The 21124-nt window shown below is 46.7% G+C and overlaps 1 protein-coding gene and 1 long non-coding RNA gene across 2 annotated transcripts in view; one reads left to right on the top strand and one right to left on the bottom strand.

Moving 5' to 3' along the window:
* The window catches only part of EPG5 (ectopic P-granules 5 autophagy tethering factor), a 582198-nt gene that overhangs the window by 281804 nt on the left and 279270 nt on the right, over nucleotides 1-21124 (bottom strand). The window contains exons 24-25 of the mRNA XM_078674745.1: nucleotides 10184-10307; nucleotides 9231-9375 (exon numbers count right to left, since the gene is read on the bottom strand). Coding sequence (XP_078530871.1) covers nucleotides 9231-9375; nucleotides 10184-10307 — 269 coding nt within the window. The remainder of the gene's footprint in view (nucleotides 1-9230; nucleotides 9376-10183; nucleotides 10308-21124) is intronic.
* The window catches only part of LOC144817870 (uncharacterized), a 31635-nt gene that overhangs the window by 7843 nt on the left and 2668 nt on the right, over nucleotides 1-21124 (top strand). The gene's annotated exons all lie outside the window — the stretch shown is intronic.

The following is a 21124-nucleotide window of genomic DNA, read 5'->3' on the forward strand; positions in this document are numbered from 1 at the left end:
CAGGGTTCTGTATAGAGCAGCAAGAAGCCGCACAACAAGACTCTTTAAGGATGCGTGACCCATTAAGAGCATTGGGCCACCAGGCAGCAGATGATAGCAATGGGCAATTTTGTTATTCACAGCTGAAACAGAAGCTGGATTGCTTTTTATCACGAAGAGGAAGGCCCATCACAGCTTCATTGAATAGAAACAAGGATTCGATGGAAGAGGAGTGAAGCCGAATAGGACACTTTACCCCGTATGCTTTTACAACGCGTGCTCCAATTCTTACTCCGCAAAATCTTTCACAACCCAGGGCTTTACAACGCAATCCATTACAACGCATTCCCCATTACAACACAATTTACTATTCTAACCCCACCAGGGCGTGACTTTGGGGAATGTGTTGTAATAGTTTGCGGTGTAAAGCCCTACGTTGTAAAAGATTTTGCAGGGTAAAAAATGTGGGGCAATGGCATGTGTTGTAAGGCATGCATTGCAAAGGATGTTTACCAGTGAGGCTGCATGGTTTCTGTGAGGTTAGCTGTGGTTTCCTCCACTGGTAAAGGAAACTGCATGGATTCAGCAGCCTATGGACAAAACAGCAGCAACAAGGCCACCTACTAAGTGGTATTCCATAAGGCTAAATTGTCCTCCACATTTGTACCAATAGGAGGATGAATACTGCCCAACTCACTGATATCATCATCATCATCGAAGAATAAGTTCATCATTTGGATGTGGTTGGCATCTGAGCCAAGAGCTCTGCAAGGAGGCCAAAGTACTCAGGATCAGGCAATGGAATGTATGGCAATCCTTCCTCAACCACCTGCTCTGCCTCATGTCTAGACCTGAATAGACTGGCATATATCTTCAGGAAAGTTTGTCACTTTCTATAATGGATCCATAGTCAGCTGCAAAGGATGGATCCAAGGACAGAAGCTGTTGGTGGAGCAATCTTCAAGGTCCTTTTGGTTTGGTAGAGGTAGAGTTGCTGCAGGCACAAGAAAAGCATCACAACAAGTCAGAGAGGATTTGGCCGGTACTTGAGAAGGACCCACCAGTGGAACTGCCCCACTGAGAGCTGGATCAGAGCGGAATATAGCCAGGAGAGCAACAACAGTGTTAATGAACAAGTTACATACCTCTGGTAATGCATTATCTGGCAGAGACAATATCTAGCTGCAGATTACTTACTGCGGCCGTCACTTATATAGGCACCACCCAATTGCACGGACCTCAGTTACTTTTCACGACTTTCCACGCCAGGAGTGTAGAGCCATGAAGTGAAATAACTAGTGTGTCTCCAAACTAGGGACCTGGAAGGGGAACTATACTAGCCCTAGAAATGTGTCCACAGAGCGGGGAGGCATGGGTGGGTCTGTAAGGAATCTGCAGCTAGGTATTCTCTCTACCAGATAATGCATTATTGACAGTAAGTAGTTTGTTCACCTGATAGATACTTCTAGCTGCAGATTACAGATTACTTACCTTTGAATGGATACCCAAGCCATACCATCCTGGAGGTGGGCTGCAAACAAACTGATTATACTAAGACGTCCCGTAGGAACGAACGGGTGAAATGCCAGTCCCTGCCTGTCAAGGCAGTAGTGTGTGGCAAATGTGTGCAGGAACGCCCACGGTGCTGCCTGGTAAATGTTCAAGACTGCAACCACACAAGCTAACGCATGGTCGCAGCTTTTCTCTTGTAGAATGGGATTGAACGCCCTCAGAAGGCTGCTTTATAGCCAGGGTATAGCAGACCTTGATACAAAGAATGACCCATTGCGAATGGTCTGCTTCTGAACTGCCCAACCTTTTTTAGCTCCTACATATCTCAACAAGAGTTGGTCGGTCACCAGGAATTCTTTTGTGTGGTCAAGGTATAATAACAATACCATTTTGCGGTCCAGACAGTGGAGTCGCTCCTCCATTTTAGAGGGATGTGGAGGAGCGTAAAATGTGGGCAGGTTGACAGATTGTCCCAAATGGAATGGGGTCCCAAATTTAGGTAGCAAAGGACCACCTTGTCCGGGAATGCCATAAGATAGGGAGGCTTGGATGACAAAGCCTGTATCTCACTCACCCTCTGGGCAGATGTTTGCCACTAGAAAACTGTCTTGATGGTAAGCAGCAGGAGGGGCTAATTGCATAGCAGTTTAAAGGGAGCACACATGAGGTACGTGAGAACCAGTTTCAGATCCCACTGTGGCATGATAAAGGGTGAAAGGGGGAAAATATTTACAAGCCCTTTCAGAAACCTATGTACATTAGGGGACTTAAATAAAGAGGGTTGGTCAGGCTGCTGTAGAAAAGCGGACAGAGCAGAGACATAACACTTGAGAGCGCCTATAGCAGAGCCCTCATGAGCAACGATAAGAATGAAGAACATAATATCAGAAAGTGAGGCAGGAAAGTGGTCAATAGACTTTTCTGTACAATATTTTACAAATTATTTTCAACTGCAGGTGTATACCATTTTCGTGGAGGGCCAAGATGACTTTACAGACTTCGGAAGGAAGGTCAAAAGCTATCAAATGTCGGTGCTCAATCTCCACGCAAGGTGACGGAGAGTTGGCAGGTTTGGGTGGAGGACCCTCCACTGCTGCTGCGACAGAAGATTCTCCCGAGGGGCAGGCAGATCAGAGGATCGATGCTCATTTTCAGACTCTCAGGATACCAAACTCTCCATGCCCAGTCCAAAACCACAAGAATGACTTGGGCCCAGTCATTCTTGACCTTCTTGAGAGCTCTGAGATGAAGCGCTATGGTCGGAAAAACGTACAGGGGGCCTGAGCTACACTCATGCCAAAAAGCGTCTCAGAGCATTGTGCGCCTTGGAAACTCCAACACGCAATACTGCTGATATTGCGTGTTCTCTTCAGAGGTGAACAGATCTAACCAAAGCTCTCCCCACTGCTGAAAGATCACCTGTGCCACCTCCAAATGGAGACAACACTCGTGATCCACAAGACATGGACGACTGAGTTTGTCCGCCTCGGCGTTCCGAGAATCTGCCAGGTGTTGAACCACCAGGGTTACGCCCTGCTGTTCTAATCATGTTCAGAAACGCAGAGTCTCTTGATAAAAGAGTCCACGACCCCACCCCGCCCTGCACTAACTTCACTTTACTGACCCTGGAGAGAATACAATTGGGGTGGATCTGAGAATCCTTATAGTTCTCTCAGCCTCCTGGAAGAGCTTTAGGATAACTGGTATGATTAAGTGATAGATGCTAGGGGTCTAGACACATGTCCAGAAACTGGCCTAGTCTCTCCAGCCGGTTGATATGGAATCTGGATTCCACCAGATACCAGAGTGCTATAATCTCTTTCGCTCCCTGATGGCTGCCCTATCCCAGGAGAGACATCTGTCACTGCCATCAGATCTGGTTGGGGAAGGGAGAGCAGTCTGCCATTGACCCAATCACAATTTGTAAGTTACTACTGCAGGTCTTCTTCAGTTCCCTATGATATCTGGATGAATCTGTAGAGATTCCCCTGATGCTGCACCTGTAGAACTTCGGGTCCCATTGCATAGCCTGCAAATGTCATCTGGAATGATTTATCAGTAGGATGCAGGAGGCCATGAGTCCCAGCAGCCTCAGAGTAATCCTCACCGAAATCCAGGACAGAGGCTGAAATATTGGTATCATGGCCTCAATATCCTAAACTCGCTGCTTGGGATGATAAGCCAGAAAGTGCACTGTGTCCAGAACAGCTCAGATGAAAAGGAGAGTCTGATAAGGAGTCAGGTGTGACTTTGGCATGTTTACAGTGAACCGTAGCAAATACAGGAGGTCTGCAGATAGTCTGGAGGTGGGCGACGATAATCTGGGGTGAGGCCGCCTTCAACAGCCATTCGTGGAGGTAAGGAAAGACTGAAACCCCTAACCTGTGCAGATGAGCTGTGACCACTGCAATCAACTTGGTGAACACCCGAGGGGTGCTGGTAAGGCCAAAGGGTAGCATAGTGAACTGAAACTGCTCTAGGCCTACCTTGAACTTCAGGTAACGGTCAGGAGAGCTGTAACTTCCTCTCGAAGCAAGAGCAGATGATCCTACGCCAACTGTTCTTGAGATGGCGGTAAAGGGGTGGGGAATTGAAAAGGGAGGGAGTAACCCCTCCAAATGATCTACAAGACCCATTTGTCCGATGCTATGGACTGCCAGTGGAGGATGTGATGTCCGACTGTCCCTCCAATTGGGCCCCCATGATTTTGCAGAGACTGCAGATGCCATGGGGTTGGTGGCGGATGACTTTTAGCTACTATTCCCACAGGGTCGGAATGCACCGCATCCACAACCTCGCACAACCTGGGAACCCTGCCAGGACGAAGACTGGGATATGGCTGGCGAGGTGGCACGCCCCTTCCATAGCCATTAAAGGGGTGAAAGGCAGACTGCGGGTGAGGTGTCACTTAGAGGCCCAAGGACCTGGCCGTAGCCCACGAGTCCTTGAACCTCTCCAGTGCAGAGTCTGCCTTCACTCCAAAGAGACGAGACCCATCGAAGGGCATGTCCATGGGGTTGGCCTGGACATCCCTCGAAAATCCAGATTTTCTCAGCCAGACGTGGCGCTGTAAGACTGTTGCCGATGAAACTGCTCTGCCCAGCCTATATAGGTGATGGCAATGTCAATTCTGGTGCCAAAAACGCAGATGACAACACACGCAACCAAACAAAGCCACCTGACGGTGTGCAGGGGTACTGCTCACACAAACGTTATTGGATCCAACCTGATGCCTGAGAAATTCAAAGGTAAGGAATCTGCAGCTAGGAGTCTCTATCAGCTAAGCCCAATCTTGGCAAAAGTATGAGTTAAAGTCCTCCCTGTTATTTCACAGAGTAACCTAGGAAATAAACCCAGGCTAAATAGTTTGAAATAAATGTTGAAAAGAATGGTTTAAAGTTATATTCATCAACAACATGAGTTTTGTATCCTAGTTGTCCATTTAAAACAATATTTTGAAGAGCAATGAGTTCTTGAGCTTTGGTCTGGTTTTACCCATAACAATATAACCTATTTGTCTCGCCCTGTGTGGAATGTTTTGTATGATATTTTCATTGTGTTACTGTGTGTGTGTGTGTGTGTGTTGCACAAATACTTTACATATTTTCTCTTTAGATACACCTGACTGCTCTGTGTCAAGTTACCAGAGGGTGAGCACAGATTATCTTTTAAAGTGTATGTAGCTTACCCTGACTAGAGAGCTGGTCCCTGCTTGGACAGGATGCATACCTTTGCCAACCAGAAACCCCAGTTCTATCAGGAACCTAGGCAGATTTAAAGTTGTAGACTTTAACATACTGAAGGTTTTAGGAAAGCAAACAAGCTATCGAGTTACACTGTGAATGGCCACATCAACTATTTTCTGTAGCAATAGGTCATGATAGATCTAAGGCCACTGACAGACCAGGAGGAAAACTTAGGCCTCCCACACCTTCTTCATCTATCATTAATTAGGTCATCCAAGAACAGGGATGGTTGGGTGCCACAGCCAGTTCTTAACACTTCATGCAAGGGAACCAAGATATTGAGTTGTTATGCTGCAGTACTAATTTTCCACCTCCAGAGTCTAGAAAAGGATCATTAGAGTAAGATTGGTAGTTACTCAGCAGAAAATCCTTTTTCAACGGAGCAGTAACCTTAACTCTTTCTATTGAAAAGGGGCTCTCTGCCATTCGTAACATTGTTTCTGAAGGAAACCTCACCTTCGGAATAAACCCAGGTGCAGACTGTCCTGAAAAGCATGTCTAGCTAGGTGCCGGTTAGTAGCGCCACTGGCATCAGCCATGACTGGAGATATGACCAGCATGAATTGAGTGAACAGACAGTGAGTTTGTTCTGCAAAGTAAGAGAGAGGGATACCGAAGGTAAAGAGCACAGTCTTCGCATGGATACTTCTACCTGCAGATTCCTCACTTTTTTAATCAGTGCCAAAACAGGTCCCTCAACTAGGAACTGAGTTTGAGGATTGGTCTAGACTAATGGGGCAAATTAAGGGAGGTTGAAAAGGGCTGGTAAGTAACCTTTAACTGTACTGAAAGCAAAGCCTAGTTGCATCGGTCATCGCTGTGACGGGTGGCGAAGGAAAGCAGAAGGACCTCTCTGGAGAGGATACATGTATGATCTGCAGAGACCATTGAATGAGCAGGTGGAACGTAGGGTGGAGTGTCATGAAAGGGGAGGACACAGCCAAATTGAATAATAGAAAGACTCACTGATCCTAGGTCATGAAGCAGTGAAGTCAGTTTGGCCACATCCTGACCAATTTGTTAAAAAGAAAACTTCTGAAAGAGCTGGTAAAAGCGCTCAACACACTTTCCAAAGGGTATGGCAGTAGCGAGTCAGATGACAAGAGGATTTCATGGGGTGCATTACTGGTCTGCCTGAAGAAAAGTTCTTCTTGCCCATAATGTTGAACTACTTAGATTTCCTGTTTAAGGGAAGACATTAGGGTTAAGGCATGCAAAATTAGGCCTGCACATCCAGACTCCCAGGTGATGTGTACTGGAAGGGACATTTGTCCTTAATTGTGTGAAACAAAACTCGCAATTTGCATAGGCTCAGAATCTGAGCCAAATATTGTCTCCATTATACAAAATATCTGATATTGTGGATAAGAGGGTGCAAGGTGCTCATTGTCAAAGCAAGGTTCAACTTTAGTGATATTATTAGCATGATAAGCGGCAACCTGAGGGAATCACCGGTTGCAAGTATGACTGTCACTTATTAGCACTCAATTCAAGTCTCGAGCGTCTTGGAAGATGCGGATTCTGTTCTAAAAGCACCCACTGTGGTGAGCATATTTAAGGCACACTGAAGGACTTCCACATGCTGCTTTAGAAATAGTAAAAAGAGGATGAAAATCTGGAATGCTGAGAGTTCCAGCCCAAAACATCATGATCAAAACATTAATGGTGGTAGAAAAACCTTCAGTATGACTGGTTCCTAAATCGCTCCAATTAAGAGCAGTCTCTGTGTGGGATGAAGGTGTGACTTGGAAACACTGATTTAAAGTCCTGGACTGAACAACAGTGGCACCGTGCTCTGTCTGTGTTCCAACTACAGCTGTGGCAAGGTCCCCTGTCCGCTGCCAGCTGTTGAGGTATCGGCGTCATAGTATCTCTGACCCAGTACTTTGGGCCATGAACATAGGCATGATCTTTACAACGACCAGAGATAAGGCCAAAGTAGAGGACCACAAACATAGCGGATGAAAGCTACAACAAACTGTAGGTATTTCCTGTGGGATTACAGAACCAGAACATTAAAATATGTGTCCTGAAAATCCAAGAACACCCTCCAGTCCTCGGGATTCAAGTCCAGCCGAACTTTAGCAAGTCTTGAATCTGTGCTTCCGGCTGAAAGAGTTTAGCTTTGCGTGGGACAAGATTGGCTCAATTCGGACCTTCTTGGGAACTAAGAAGTAGAGAGAATACCAATCTTCACTTGCAGTATCAGCTCGATTGTATCCTTGGCATAGGCAACACCTCTCTGAAAAGGATACATGCATGATTTACAGAGACCATTGAATGAGTAGGTGGAATGTGGGGTGGATTGTCCTAAAAGGTGAGGACAAACCCAAAGTAAATAATCTGAAGACTCATTGATCCTACGTGATGGATCACCAGCATTCTAGCCCCTCTCCTCACCCCGGGGAGGAGAGGAACACTGCTGTTGATGCTGTTCCCTACTTTTTAACCCCCTCTTGACTTTGAGGTCCAGAAAGTTGTACATGGGCTGTAATAAGAGTTGTGGCGGCTGCCTTTGGCAGAAGTGGGGGGCCCTTAAAGTATCCTCAAAGCCTCTAGTATTATTGATGAATTTGGTAAACCAGAGATGCCAAACACATGCCACAAGTGCAAGGGTCAGTTTATAACTTTTCAGAGCAGTCATCCTCGTCTCCAAACAGCTGGGGACCATTGATAGGCATGCCAATGAAGACGTCTCCCAAAAATCCTGTGGAGTGCACTGAGGCAAGACTGAAATTGAAAAAGCCAGCTCTAATGGCATCGGCAACCAAAACCATTGAGTTCAGGCCAGATCACAAGATGTGCTTGGCCCCATCCTGACCATACTGAACAACTTTTGAAAAATAAAATGGAGGTATGTGGAAGTGCTCCTGCAGATAGTGGCAACATATAACGTTCTCCTTTCATTTCACAAAGCCTATTAAGCTGGTGGCATCTCCAGCTCAAAAGTTACAAGCGGCACTTAAATGAGACATACATTGGGAAACTATTTCCTACCAAGATTCTTTGTCATTTGCTTGGGTAACTACTTTTAATTATGATGCATCTTCTTTCAAATCATCAAGAGACATCTATTGAAATTCACCTTACTACTTACCAATTTGAAGGTATATGTGATGCCATATTTTTACCATTCGTGCTCCCACGGCAGACTCTGTCAGCCACAGCATATTGCCACTACGCATCAGCAAAGTTGCTTAAATGCTTATGCTGGCTCTATCAAAAATGGATTTGGCTTTCAATACTGTATTTTACTACTGTGAGGTCATACAAAGAGTGACATGACAAGAAATGTAGTTGACAAGTGGTCTAAGTATTTGATCTTCTCATTGTTAATATTCAACTACAAATGGTAGCGGTGGGGTCAAGCCTAGACTGCCCTCAACTCATTCGCTGATAAGTAAAGGACCCAAACAAGGTTTACTGGCTGAATACTGAAGGCACCTTTTGCTAATAAAAAACTTCGAAAAGCTTCTCTGTAGATGATGGAGGATATTTGAAACAAAAATGTAAACTTTTAAAAAAAACACTACCAGAGGGACCAAATTAAAGAGTAGTTTTCCCTAATAAATAATCATTAAATTGCTACATTCATGTATTTTGAGTTCGCAAGTGCAGTTAACAAACCTGACAGACACATGACAATGGATCCTGACTTTCGGCGGTAACGGATCCATTCTATCAATCATAATTATTCATATATATAAGCTCTTGCAATTAAGAAACGATTGCTGGTCACTTTATCAACACCCAATCATCTCTAGTTGAAAATCACAACTGACAAAAAATTACTTATTAGGTTATGGACTTTCAATCTAAATTTACCCATGACAAAACTGTGGTGAAATATATTAGAAAATCAAAATTTGCACACATTACACTTATGCAGTGTTCCCAATACTTATAAGTCAAACACGATTTCCTTTCGTAATTCTTCAACCACAATACAAATGGAGCACTGCGTTCCATATGTATCGCTGATCTTCCGCTTACCTTCCAACGGGTTAGTGAAGTCGGTACATGCAGCAGGCGTGTTTGAAGGGGCCGCTGACTCTGATTTGGATTGAGTCCAAAGGTTAACAGCTTCTTGAAACTCATAATGTATGAGTTCTATGTTTACACATTCCATCCACAGATCCTATGTTTAAATAAAATACAACACACATTATTAAAAACACTCACTTATAAGTTGTTATTTGTGACCTGCGTAGGATGAGACTAGAAAACTACTAGTGTTCTTTCATTAGCAGAGCTGTTTTGAAGGCATTGACAATCCCTGCCAAGCAGGACCAATTCTTTTTATCTGGTGAAAGATCCTCTGAAAGGGAAGGAGAGGCACCAGCCTGCCGGGTAGTTGTACCACCCACCCGGGTCTGAATGATGCCCATTTTGTTTTATGTACCCCACATGTCCATCGCGGAGAGCAAAAGGCAGTCATCATCTGTGGAACCTGACAGTCAAGCTAAAACCAAACCTGCAGCTTATACGTGATGTGTGTTGTGCATATTGACTAAAGATGGGATGAAAGTACTTTTGACAAGTGAGTCAAGAAGTCTGTCATCTTTACAGCAAGCTATCCCTGTCAAAGACAAGGATTAAAAACTCAGACCTGATACTCTGCAATCAAGGAACTTTCAGGAACAATTAATGTATACAGTCAAACTTTGAATGGACAGGTCTATGAAATGATCCAACTATTAGGCTCTTTTGATCCTAATTAATTATTTCTTTGCAAGTACTATTACACATTCCTTGTTCCCCTGAGACCATTGGCGACACTGGGACAATGTTGGCACAGGGCGATGCGCATGGGGATTAAGCGCTATGGAGAACATCACCGTTGTTCATCAATGGCTCAAATGCAGTGAGATACACTTTACAAAGGAAGTAATATACACGGTATTGTGATTCCATGAGATGTATGAAAAGCACAAAGGGCATTTCACCTGCTCATTCAGCATGATCTTGGCGAGCCTATGTGGATCATAGCTCTTAGGTAAGGAAGGAATGTAGACATCTCCTTTCTGAAAATTCTCATCCTCTAGCCAAACGGTGAATATGTTAAAAAGCCTGCAAGGTGAAACAAAAAGATATAGTTTATTTTTGTGAGTCTGATGATACCTGTAAAGACATCATGGGAAATCTCCCCTTACCAACAGCGTGAGGTTAGGGACATGTCTTTCCCATTACAAATACGTAACAATATTATATTTCAGGTATAAAACACAGCTTTAGAGAATTAATTGGTAAAGTATTATGAATCCTCAACAGATTGTAAAGCAGTTTGAAAAAAACACCTGAAAACTATTAAGCCTTAAATCGGTGTGCCAGAGACAGCCAACTTGCTACTTATCTAAAACACACATAGGACGTAAGCAAACAATAGAGGAACCTCTGCAGTCTGCCAAGAGTGTCCTAAACAAACAAGTTATTTACCTTTGGTAATGCTCTTTCTGGTGGATACTGTATTTAACTGCAAATTCCTCACCGTTAAAATAAATATTCGCAGGCGCCAGACTGGATCTGGAAATTGTATTCAACAATGCTCCTGCGTGACTATAGGTGGAGCCATATGGCTCCATGGTCACTTCTCTGTGCCCCAGAAGTGATGGAACAGAGCCATATATAGGTGACACCCCTGTACGCTGAAATTGGTTCGTTCACCCCCTTTGATGTGGAGTACTACAAATTGCAGGTGGTAGAGTGCCTTGTCATGAAGTTTAGGAGTCCACTACACAGAACAGGGAGAAGTAATGGGAGTGAGGAATCTGCAGTTAGATAGAGTATCCTATAGATGGATATCATGGACGGATGTCTGTCAAAAGCAAACACCATACAAACCCCTCCAAATACAGTGAGCACTGCAACTGTTTTGACAACTCCATCCAAAGGAGTCAAGCCATTGGATTCTTCAGTAGCCCCTTCTCGTCCTCCACTCAGCCAGCCGACCTGTGAGTCTCTAAAAAATACCAACAGTATTAACTGTTGTGAGTGATTGCAGCAGCCAGCCTCAAGCCTCCACAGCTCTTTGAGAGGTCTCTATTAGGGCAACAATGACACTCATTATTGTGTTAGAACACCAATAGTATCAGCTCCAAATTCATCACAGCATCATTGAAACTCCAAAGCATGAAGTGGAAGAGGAGGAAGAGAGCGTGCCAGTGGCACAATGTGGCAACGACAATGAACAGAGTCCATTGGCAGAAGATGCAGAACAACCAGTGGCAATTGAGCTAATCCCATCTGTGCCAACCAATACCAGTGCTGTGACCCACACACTAGAACACATATCTAAAAGAGTGGCAGAGTTGGAATCCAGTCATATAACACTGCAGGCATAGTGACATAATTGCATACGTGCAGCAGTGACAGTGAGTAATCACCTACAATCTGTATCTGAATCAACTGCGCATCTGGTGAGGGTACAAGAACAACAACAAATGTCTGCCGTATGCCATCACATACAAATGCAACACAATATTAGGTGTGCACAAGGACAGAGCCAGATAAATCTCACCAAGCATAGGGCCAATAGACATACTAGTCATCTATTAGCATCAGCTGTCCAAGTCTTTACCACCATGTTTGTTGAGGGACATTTATCGTTGTTACGTTCAATTGAAGCACCACCACGTGCATTAAAACAGTGGTTCGTGAGACAACTATCCAGAGAAGAAATACGCCCACCTAAAAAGTCTTCTAGTGTTCATTCTGCTCCCTCTTCAATAAGTTCAACATCGTCCTAACAGATGTCTCCAGTACGTCCCAGAAGGGGGTATGCATGCATTGCTCGGCCATCTGACACTTCTGTTCCCTCTGCTAGGTCTGTGCTTGGAATAGGAGCAATCCACAGAGAAAAGCGCCCAGCATTCCTGGGTCTGTGTAGTTAAATCCCATTCTGGGGAAAACCTTAAGGCTAACCAAAATATGATGCTGTGACAAACTCGTAATGAGGGTCTTCGAAGGCGTGATGGACCTTTGCAGGTGGCTCCACAAGCTCAACCCATTAGTGCAGGCATAGCCAGACTGCTAAAATGTGTCTGAATCAATCATTTCAAAACCACATTAAGAAAAGTCCTAAAATGTCCCCAGTGCACTCTTTGACATAAGGATTACGTTTACAGTCCTCTGGACACAAACCCTTCATAGTTGCCAAGGTTTCAGATTGCTTATGTGTGAAATTTTCTTAATTTTAGTGTAATTATGAGTGACATTCAACAATTATGAGTGACTCTTTCTCGCTAACATTATCATGTCACCCACACTCAGTAGAAGCATGGCACATCCCACAGTCTAGGGCAGACTCCCTGTTGCAGACAGGGAAACATTAAATTAAACAGAGGTTCCCTGCCTTAGCCAGCCTGCGCCTCCCTGGATGGCAACCAATCAAATTAATGGCATGATCAGATCAAGATCAATTGACAGAGTCTGTCCAGGCTCTCTGCCACCTGGGACCCCAGGCTGACTACAGGGTGTGAGAGGGGCCCGAGGGGGGGATCTTTTCCCTGTACTCGAATTAGGCCCCTTTTGCAGCAGCTTAGACTGACGCCGTTTTTGGCATGTATTTAGAAGCTTTGCATTGGGGCGGACATTCACGTCTGTTTGATACTATGGTTTCAGCAGGGGGGACTTTTTTACATTAATTAGGCAGGTGTGTGGGTAAGTGTTTTGTTCTTCAAGTCTCTGAAGTTGGTTTGGCTTGAATATGAGTTTCTAAATAGCAGGATATGTCCACGTCATAATATATTGAGGTTCCTATTCCTCCCGTTGTACATTAGCGCCATCTTGTGGCCTTTGAAAAACGAGTTCAGCTTTTATATATCCGTCCCAGCAAAGCGAGAAACCGGACCTACACGGTTTTATCACACTTCAGGTCAACTTTCTTTTGCTTGACAATCTCAGGCATTGCGGTATTGCGGGAAATTAACCGCAAATGCGTTATTCTAATGCACGATGCGTGGCAGCTGGCAGGGCTGACCCTAGTACAGCAAAGGTCCTGATCAACAAAGGTTGGTAAGAAACCTGACATACAGGACAAAGCAGCAGGTATCTCGGAGTCCAGAGCTCTATGTTATGCTATGCAGTGAGCGCTGCACACTGGACAGAACTCAACCCTAGTGGTTTAGGAAACTGCTGAACCAAACAAACGAGTTACTTACCTTCAATAACGATCTTTCAGGTGGATACTCTTTCTAACTGCAGATACTTCACCTTTTGAATTCCCCCAGAGCTAGACTGGATCCAGAATTTTCATTACAATAGTTCCCTCGTGCCTGCAACTCGAACTTCGCACCGGTGCTGGAAGAGAAAACTCATAGTACAGATGCGCAGCCCCAGAGCTATTGCGTGTCCACCCCTGAACTCTTCTGAGCCTCTCGTCAGACCCCGTACCGGAGGCCATGGGACAGGCAGGGGCTACTGGGTAGGGGTGGGCGACATTTGCGTTATCGCGTTACGCAAATCTCCGCGAAAAGGTAAAAAATGTCCGAACACGCAGAAATTCCGTAAACAGGCAGAATTGTTTGTTCGCGATGCTTTTTTACTGTTTGCAATCGCTTTTTGCGTGCTCGGGGGAAATATCTCGCAAACACACATTTGAGAACGCAAACAAGCAAAAAAAATTGCGAAGTCGCGGAAGGCAGAATTTTGGCCAATTCCGCATTCTACGCGGAACAGGCAATTATGCAAATTCCGCAATCGGAACAGAATTTACCGCCCAGGCCTACTACTGGGTCCCAAAAATGAGGCATTTTACAACTGCTATCCCTGGGCCTGTCCTACTCGGCTCTGCAAACTGGGCCAAGTCCAACCCTTGTCACACGTAATCTTTAGTAGTAGAGAGAGAACGCCGTCACAGGCTTCTCAGGGAGGTTAGTGTGGGGGTATTCAGGCTCAGAAACCAACACCAACCCCTTGGCAGCACAATAAGATTATTGTTCAGCCTAGTGCTTCTCTTTGTATAAAAAGCAAGTGCTTTAACACACAGAAAACGCAGAATTCTACTACACATGCAATAATTAAATTATACCTAATTTAAGGGGTGAGTCGTTATGCTTCCAGGGGCCTTTTCTAGCTAGCTCAGCTGCTACTCCATCTTTCCACTGCTCAGGTCCAGAGTTCGAGGTACTGACTGTGGCTGCAGCTCGTGCTGCCCCTTCACCCCCACTTGGTCTTAGCAATCAGTCTCTTGATCCTAGGTCCTTTTAGTCTCTCTCTCAGTTTGTAGGAGCAGCACCGGGCTGCGTTCACCCTCCCACGACAATGACATCGCAGCGGTAGACAACAGTCTCCAAGGGAGCTGTGCAGCTGGCAGTAGATGTCTGCTCACAACACAGATCACTCTGGCACTCCGATGAGTACCTGGAGCTTCTTCTTCAGTGCGACAACAACATGCCGGCAGGAGATTGTTTTTTGTCACGGTGGTCAACGGGCGCTATATATGTCACACAGTGCCTTAAAGCAACAACCTCAATTCATCATGAGGCAGCCCAGGGGCACCTCTCAGATCACTTGGTTTTTAGGACTGGTTCCAACCCAATGGCAAATGATGGAAGGACCACGGTCATGCAGACCACTTTTGGGCACACAGGCCACACTAGCATGCAGATGTCTCAGCTTTGGTCAGGCCTACATAGGGCACACGTCTCCAGGTGCCACAGTAGCTACAAGGGGGACAAATGACGAAGATCGCGCTGCCTGATCCAGCAGTACCACAATTCCCTCAGCAAGTTGTTTAGAGAGTCTCTATTGGATGGACCCTATGCCCTGCGTCAATTATGGTAGTTCCTGCTACGATCCGCTCCTCCTGCAGGGTTGGCACTTCCGGGAAACATCATTTACCACGAAGGCATTACCACTACTAACATTTACCACGTGACACTTACCACGCAGGGTGCCTTCCACGCAGGGTGCCTTCCACGACGTCTTTACCACGGGCTGGGGGGGAGATGTGGTATTCCTTCGAGTCGTTCTGCGTGGGCTTGGGGGGCAGAGGGGGGCTGGGGGGGGTCTCCCCCCCCAAAAATAACAAGCGGGGGCAGAGGGGGGCTGGGGGGGGTCTCCCCCCCAAAAAATAACAAGCAGTTTACTTTAAAAAAAAAAACGAACATAATTTTAAAAGAAAAAGGAAAGAGCCTCCCCCAAAGACGTGCCGTGTACGTCAAAAAAACAGTCCTTTTTTTATTTTGGTATACGTGTTTTCACGCTTGTTTCAATGGAGGATGGAAGTAAGGGCTCGTAGAGAAAGACGTGCAGGTAAGACGTTTCTAGGCGTAGTAAAATCCTACGTTGTAAATACCAGCGTGGTAAAGCCACTTGCGATGTAAAATTCGCGTGGTAAAGCCATGCGTGGTAATTGAAATCGTGGTATAATCATATATTCGGCACTTCCTTCCCTCACTCATAGGTCGATGTCTTAGCACCAACAACAGGCTAGTAATTCTGCCTTCAGATCAGACTGCACAGCATGTTCCCACATATGTGGGAAGTTGACAGTCAATGCAACACCAACCCCTGGCTGATTAGCAGTTCCTGTGTACTCGGTGGAGTACCCCCTCCTCGAAAGAACAACTACAAACTTATTGGGTGTTGGGCTCCGATCTTCATATCAATTTCGCAGGCAGAGGATGTGTATTCTAGGTCTGCTTCCTTGAAACCGGTTTGGGTGGATTCCCCTTTCATGTGTCCTGGCTTGTCCGGATCTCAACCCTGACCTTTGTCTGCAATAAAGCTCTGCCAAGTAGCCTACCACAGAATTACAGAGACTTGTAAGCAGGCTGCTCTCAGCTACTTATGACCTCTCCTCACATAGATCAGGAAGAGAGACAAGACCTGCTTCCCCTTCAAATGGCTCCTTGCCCTAATGATAGATACTGCAGGCCTCACAGTGCATTCCCTGCCATCTACATACCAGCTTCAGACACAGTTATTACAGCCCGATATATCAGGAAGGGTCCTGGCACTTCTAAAGAAAGCCTGTCTTCTTTTTCCTCAGTAGTGTCTGAAGTTCACCCCTCCCTTCAAGGAGATGACATAAATGCACATATGCTGTCTGGGGAAAGCAACCACTCCTCTATCTCGTTCTCTAGTCCAAAATAGACCTGACATGCCTGTATGACTCGTGCACAGCATGCTAGTAATCTTAGCACACACGCACATGTACAACACACAGGATGTCAGCTTTCAGGATTTGGGGGTTCATTAACCCACAGGTAAATAGGCCTGTCACTATTGATGGGGCAGGGTTTCGCAAAAATGAAACCTGCTCGAATGAATACCCCCATAATATGTACCAACAGTAAGGAGTAATTTCTGTCCTGTAACTCCAGTTCTGTAGTAGGGGTATCTCTGTTATAGTCATAATCTAGTGAATAGTCCCGCCCATGTGCGCGGACCCCGGAGCAATCAAAAATAATCTCTTAAATTGTCAAAACATGCAGAACTGCACAGACACTTAAGAGAGAATTTAAAGACAGATAATGCAGCCTATATCCACAAGCTACACTGTCCAGTACTTCAACTAGAAATTCCACCAAAATCCACAAACAGCACAGCCTGTCCAGGATTTTCTACAGAGAAAACCTTGCCTTTAACAGCAAAACCCTCTGGAATGATAGAGAGGAAGAAGTGGACAGACAAGCCCCATAGGCTGCCATTATGTGGCTCAAAACAGGATACTGTGCCTTTAAGAGAACTTTCCAGAAGCCTCACAGTATCCCAGAATGCACTGCAGGTCCCTTTTACTTTCAGTTCTTTTTGAAGGCGTAACACACCAGACCTGTAGCATTTCTTACATGAATATCTCTCTCCACCGGGGAGGAGGGCGGGCGCTTATGACTATAACAGAGATACCCCTACTACAGAACTGGAGTTACAGGACAGAAACTACTCCTTCTGTAGTAGGGGATCTCTCTGTATAGTCATAATCTAGTGAATAGAATGACAAGCCCATCCCCACACCAAAGCGGCGGTGGAGAACAGAGAAATAACACCACTACTGTGCGAACAGATTTCGCAGCGAAGCCTGCCCAACCTGAGCAACTGCCCTGGCATCAGTGTCCAGACAGTAATACTTAACAAAGGTATGGACCGACGTCCAAGTGGCCGCCTTGCAGATTTCTGCAATTGGAACATTACGGAGCAAAGCAGTCGTGGCAGCTTTGCCCCTGGTGGAATGAGCCTTAGGTTTACCCCCTAAGGTCTTATTAGCCTTTTGGTAACACAATTGTATACAGGACACAATCCACCTTGAGATGGACTGTTTAGAGGTAGCGAGACCGGTCCTGACTGATCCATAATTGATAAACAATTGGTCTGACCTACGAATATCCTTGGTTTTATCCAGATAAAATTTCAACACCCTCCTAACATCCAGGGAATGCAGAGATCTTTCCGCTGGAGATGAAGGATTCTGAAAAAACGTAGGTAAAGTTATAGTCTGGTTAACATGGAAATCAGATATAACCTTTGGAAGAAATTTAGGGTGAGTACGCATAACAACCTTATCAGCATGAAATACAGTATAAGGTTCTTGGCAACACAACGCCTGAAGTTTCCTCACCCTGCGGGCCGATGTAATGGCCACGAGGAACGCCGCCTTCCAGGACAGGTGCTGCAACAAAGCCTTCTGAAAAGGTTCAAAAGGCTCCTTCATCAATCTGGACAGCACCACGTTCAATTCCCATGAAGGCGAAGGAAGCCGGACAGGAGGGAACACTTTCTTCAAGCCTTCCAAAAAACCTTTGATCACAGGGATCTGAAAGAAGGAAGTCTGTGAAGGCCATTTCCTGTAGGCAGTCAGCGCAGCAAGATGAACCTTAATGGAATGGACATTAAGGCCAGACTGCGCCAGGTGTAGAAGATACGGAAGGATGACATCTTCCCTACACGTCGTTGGGTCATAATCCTAGGACTTGCACCTGATGCAAAACCTCTTCCACTTGTAAGCATAAGAAGTCCTAGTGGAAGGTCGCTTAGCCTCCTTCAGTATGTCCATACAATCTTCTGGTAGATTCAAATGGCCATATTGCACTATCTCAGGAGCCATGCCGCCAAACTCAAAGACGAGAGGCTGGGGTGCAACATCTGCCCCCGGAACTTCGTGAGAAGGTCCGGCCTGCACGGCAGCCGTATGTGAGGAAGGAAAGACCGGTGAAGCAGGTCCGTGAACCACCACTGCCTGGGCCATTCCGGGGCAATCAGGATCATCCGCGCCCTGGACTGGGACAGCTTGATGAGCACCGCCGGAATCGGGGGAATGGGTGGAAAAGCGTACAGGAAGCGGTTCGACCAGTTAATCCATAACGCATTCCCCAGCGTCCCCTGCTGGTAGTACCTGGAGGCGAAGTCTCGGCAGTCGCTGTTTTCGGCGGTGGGGAACAGATCTACGTCTGGAGTCCCCCACCTTCCGAAGACTTCTCCTAGTACTTCGTCGTTTATGACCCATTTGAGGTTTTCCTGAATCAGTCTGCTCAGTGCGTCTGCCTGAACATTCTGCACACCTGGCAGATGGGTAGCTGTTATCGTCAGTCCTCTGGCTAGAAGCCAGCGCCAGATCGCCTGCGCCTCCTGCGACAGAGTGCGCGATCTCGAACCCCCCTGCTTGTTGAGGTAATACATCGTGGTCGTATTGTCCATCTGTACAAGCAGAGAGTTGGTCTGGAAGGACGTAAGAAACACCTTCAGTGCCAAGGGAACAGCTCTGAGTTCCAGGAAATTGATGTGATACGTGGACTCCATCGGGGACCACGTTCCTTGTATCTGTAAATTCTCCGGAATGCGCCCCCCAGCCGTGGAGAGACGCATCCGTCACGATAGTCTGTGTGGGAATGCCCTTGTGAAAGGGAACCCCTCTGAGGAGATTCTCCGCTGGACACCACCACTTCAGAGACTGAAGAGCATGCCGAGACAGTCGTATCTTGTCGTCCCAAGATCCTTTCCTCTGATCCCACTGATCCTCCAAGCACTCCTGCAACGGTCTCATGTGCAGCCGTGCGTGTGGCGTGAGGAAGATACAAGAGCCCATCGACCCCAGTAGAGAAGACACCGTCCTCACTGGTGTAGAAGGAGCGGTCATAAGAGCCTGAGCCTTCTGAAGGAGTGATAATCGTCTCTCCTACGAAGGAGACACGCTTGCTGACAGCGTATAGATGGAGGCTCCCAAGTACTGTATGCACTGGACCGGAATCGGGACAGACTTGGACATGTTGATGTGCAACCCCAGCTTGTTCAAGAGAACGCACGTCTTCTGGCAGTGTGCTTGAGCTTCAGAGAAGAAGGAGGCCCTGATCAACCAATCGTCCAGGTACGGGTAGACAAACACCTCGTTTTTCCTCAGGTGTGCCGCTACCACTGCCATTCACTTCAAGAATGTTCTGGGCGCAGACTACAGCCCGACTGGCAGTACTGTGTACTGATAATGATTGGCGCCGACTTGGAATCGCAGGAACTTCCTGTGTTTGTGTGCAATGGGCACATGGAAGTACGCATCCTGTAGATCTATGGCACAGAGCCAATCTCCCCGTTGCAGCTGAGGATAAACCTGATGCAACAACAGCATGCAAAATTTCTCTCTCTCTGCGAATCCATTTGTTTGCTTGTCGCAAATCCAGAATGGGCCTGAACTCGTTCTTGTCCTGCTTGCGAACCAGAAAGAACCGGGAATACAGAACTCTGCCCCTTTGAGACAGAGGTACGTCTTCTATCGCCCTTTTCCTTAACAGGATATCGGCCTCCGCCTGGAGCTTGCGCAGCTGAAACCGCGAGCTGACCGGAGGAATTGCTGGAGGAGGGCTGATGAACCGAAGACGGACTTAGACCCAGCCGGCCTTTGTTCGCCGAGGAGCATCAAGCTCTCCCGCGTATGCGCACAATACACTTGTGAAGTATTGAATGGCGGCCCGGGACCACAGACAACTCCTGGGAGGAAAAACGCCGCTATAAAGGGCAGAAGGCCTCAAGCCGTTCTCCACGCCCCAAACCTACAGCCTTCCAAAAGTCCCCGATTCAGACTTCTTGCGGGCCACTCACTACCCTCATGGCAGCCCAAGGGTTGCCCAAAGAACGGGAGAGTAGAAGCACACTGCTGAGCCGCAGGCTGCAGAGACGTCAGACGAATACAAGTATGGCAACGTAGGACAAACCCACCATACCTGGGGGTCGGCAGGAGAGAAAACTCTGCTCCGACACCGATGCTTAGATCTGAAACTATCAGTCCCATTAGACTATCTCTTGTAAGGCTTCCCTCCTGTCTCTCGGCAGGGGAACCACAAATCGGTGAAGAAAACACCCCCACACAGGGACCTCACCACAACGGCCCAGCAACAGCGGGCCACAGCATGGTGTCTACATGCCGCCACCCCTGCGACCAAGTCAGGATTACGTTCGAAGACAGAACCTCCTGGCAGGTGGTAGTGGACAAAAGTTAAGTACCGCCAACCAGTTAAGAGTCGGAGAGAGACTCCCCGTACTCATGGAAGACGCATACCTGGCATCAAGGCACGGGGGTTCGCAGACTGACGGGCCAAAGGCCCCTGGGGTGGTGGGTGGGAGAGGGAACCTAGGGAATTCCGAAACATCCCCGGTGGTCTCACCAGTGGTGGCAGAGCAGGAGGCGACCTAGCCGATGAGTAGGTATGCGAATACTCAAAACTAACCAAAAGGACCAACGTCCCTCGCTTACACGTGGTGAGTAGCCACAGACTCCCCATCAGAAGGGTTCCTCGACGCTGAACAACTGCTCGGCGTCGTGAGTGGACGGTGCCGGGAACACAAAGTCCCTTCCTACGACGAGAGGCTCACCACGGGCCGAGGCCTGGAACAAGACCCAGGCATCAAGCGCCGGCAAGTATTCCGCGGCTGTAACCCATGACGTCGACCTCACTACGACA

This window comes from Lissotriton helveticus, chromosome 2_1 (genome assembly GCF_964261635.1).
Source record: "Lissotriton helveticus chromosome 2_1, aLisHel1.1, whole genome shotgun sequence".
Taxonomy (NCBI): domain Eukaryota; kingdom Metazoa; phylum Chordata; class Amphibia; order Caudata; family Salamandridae; genus Lissotriton; species Lissotriton helveticus.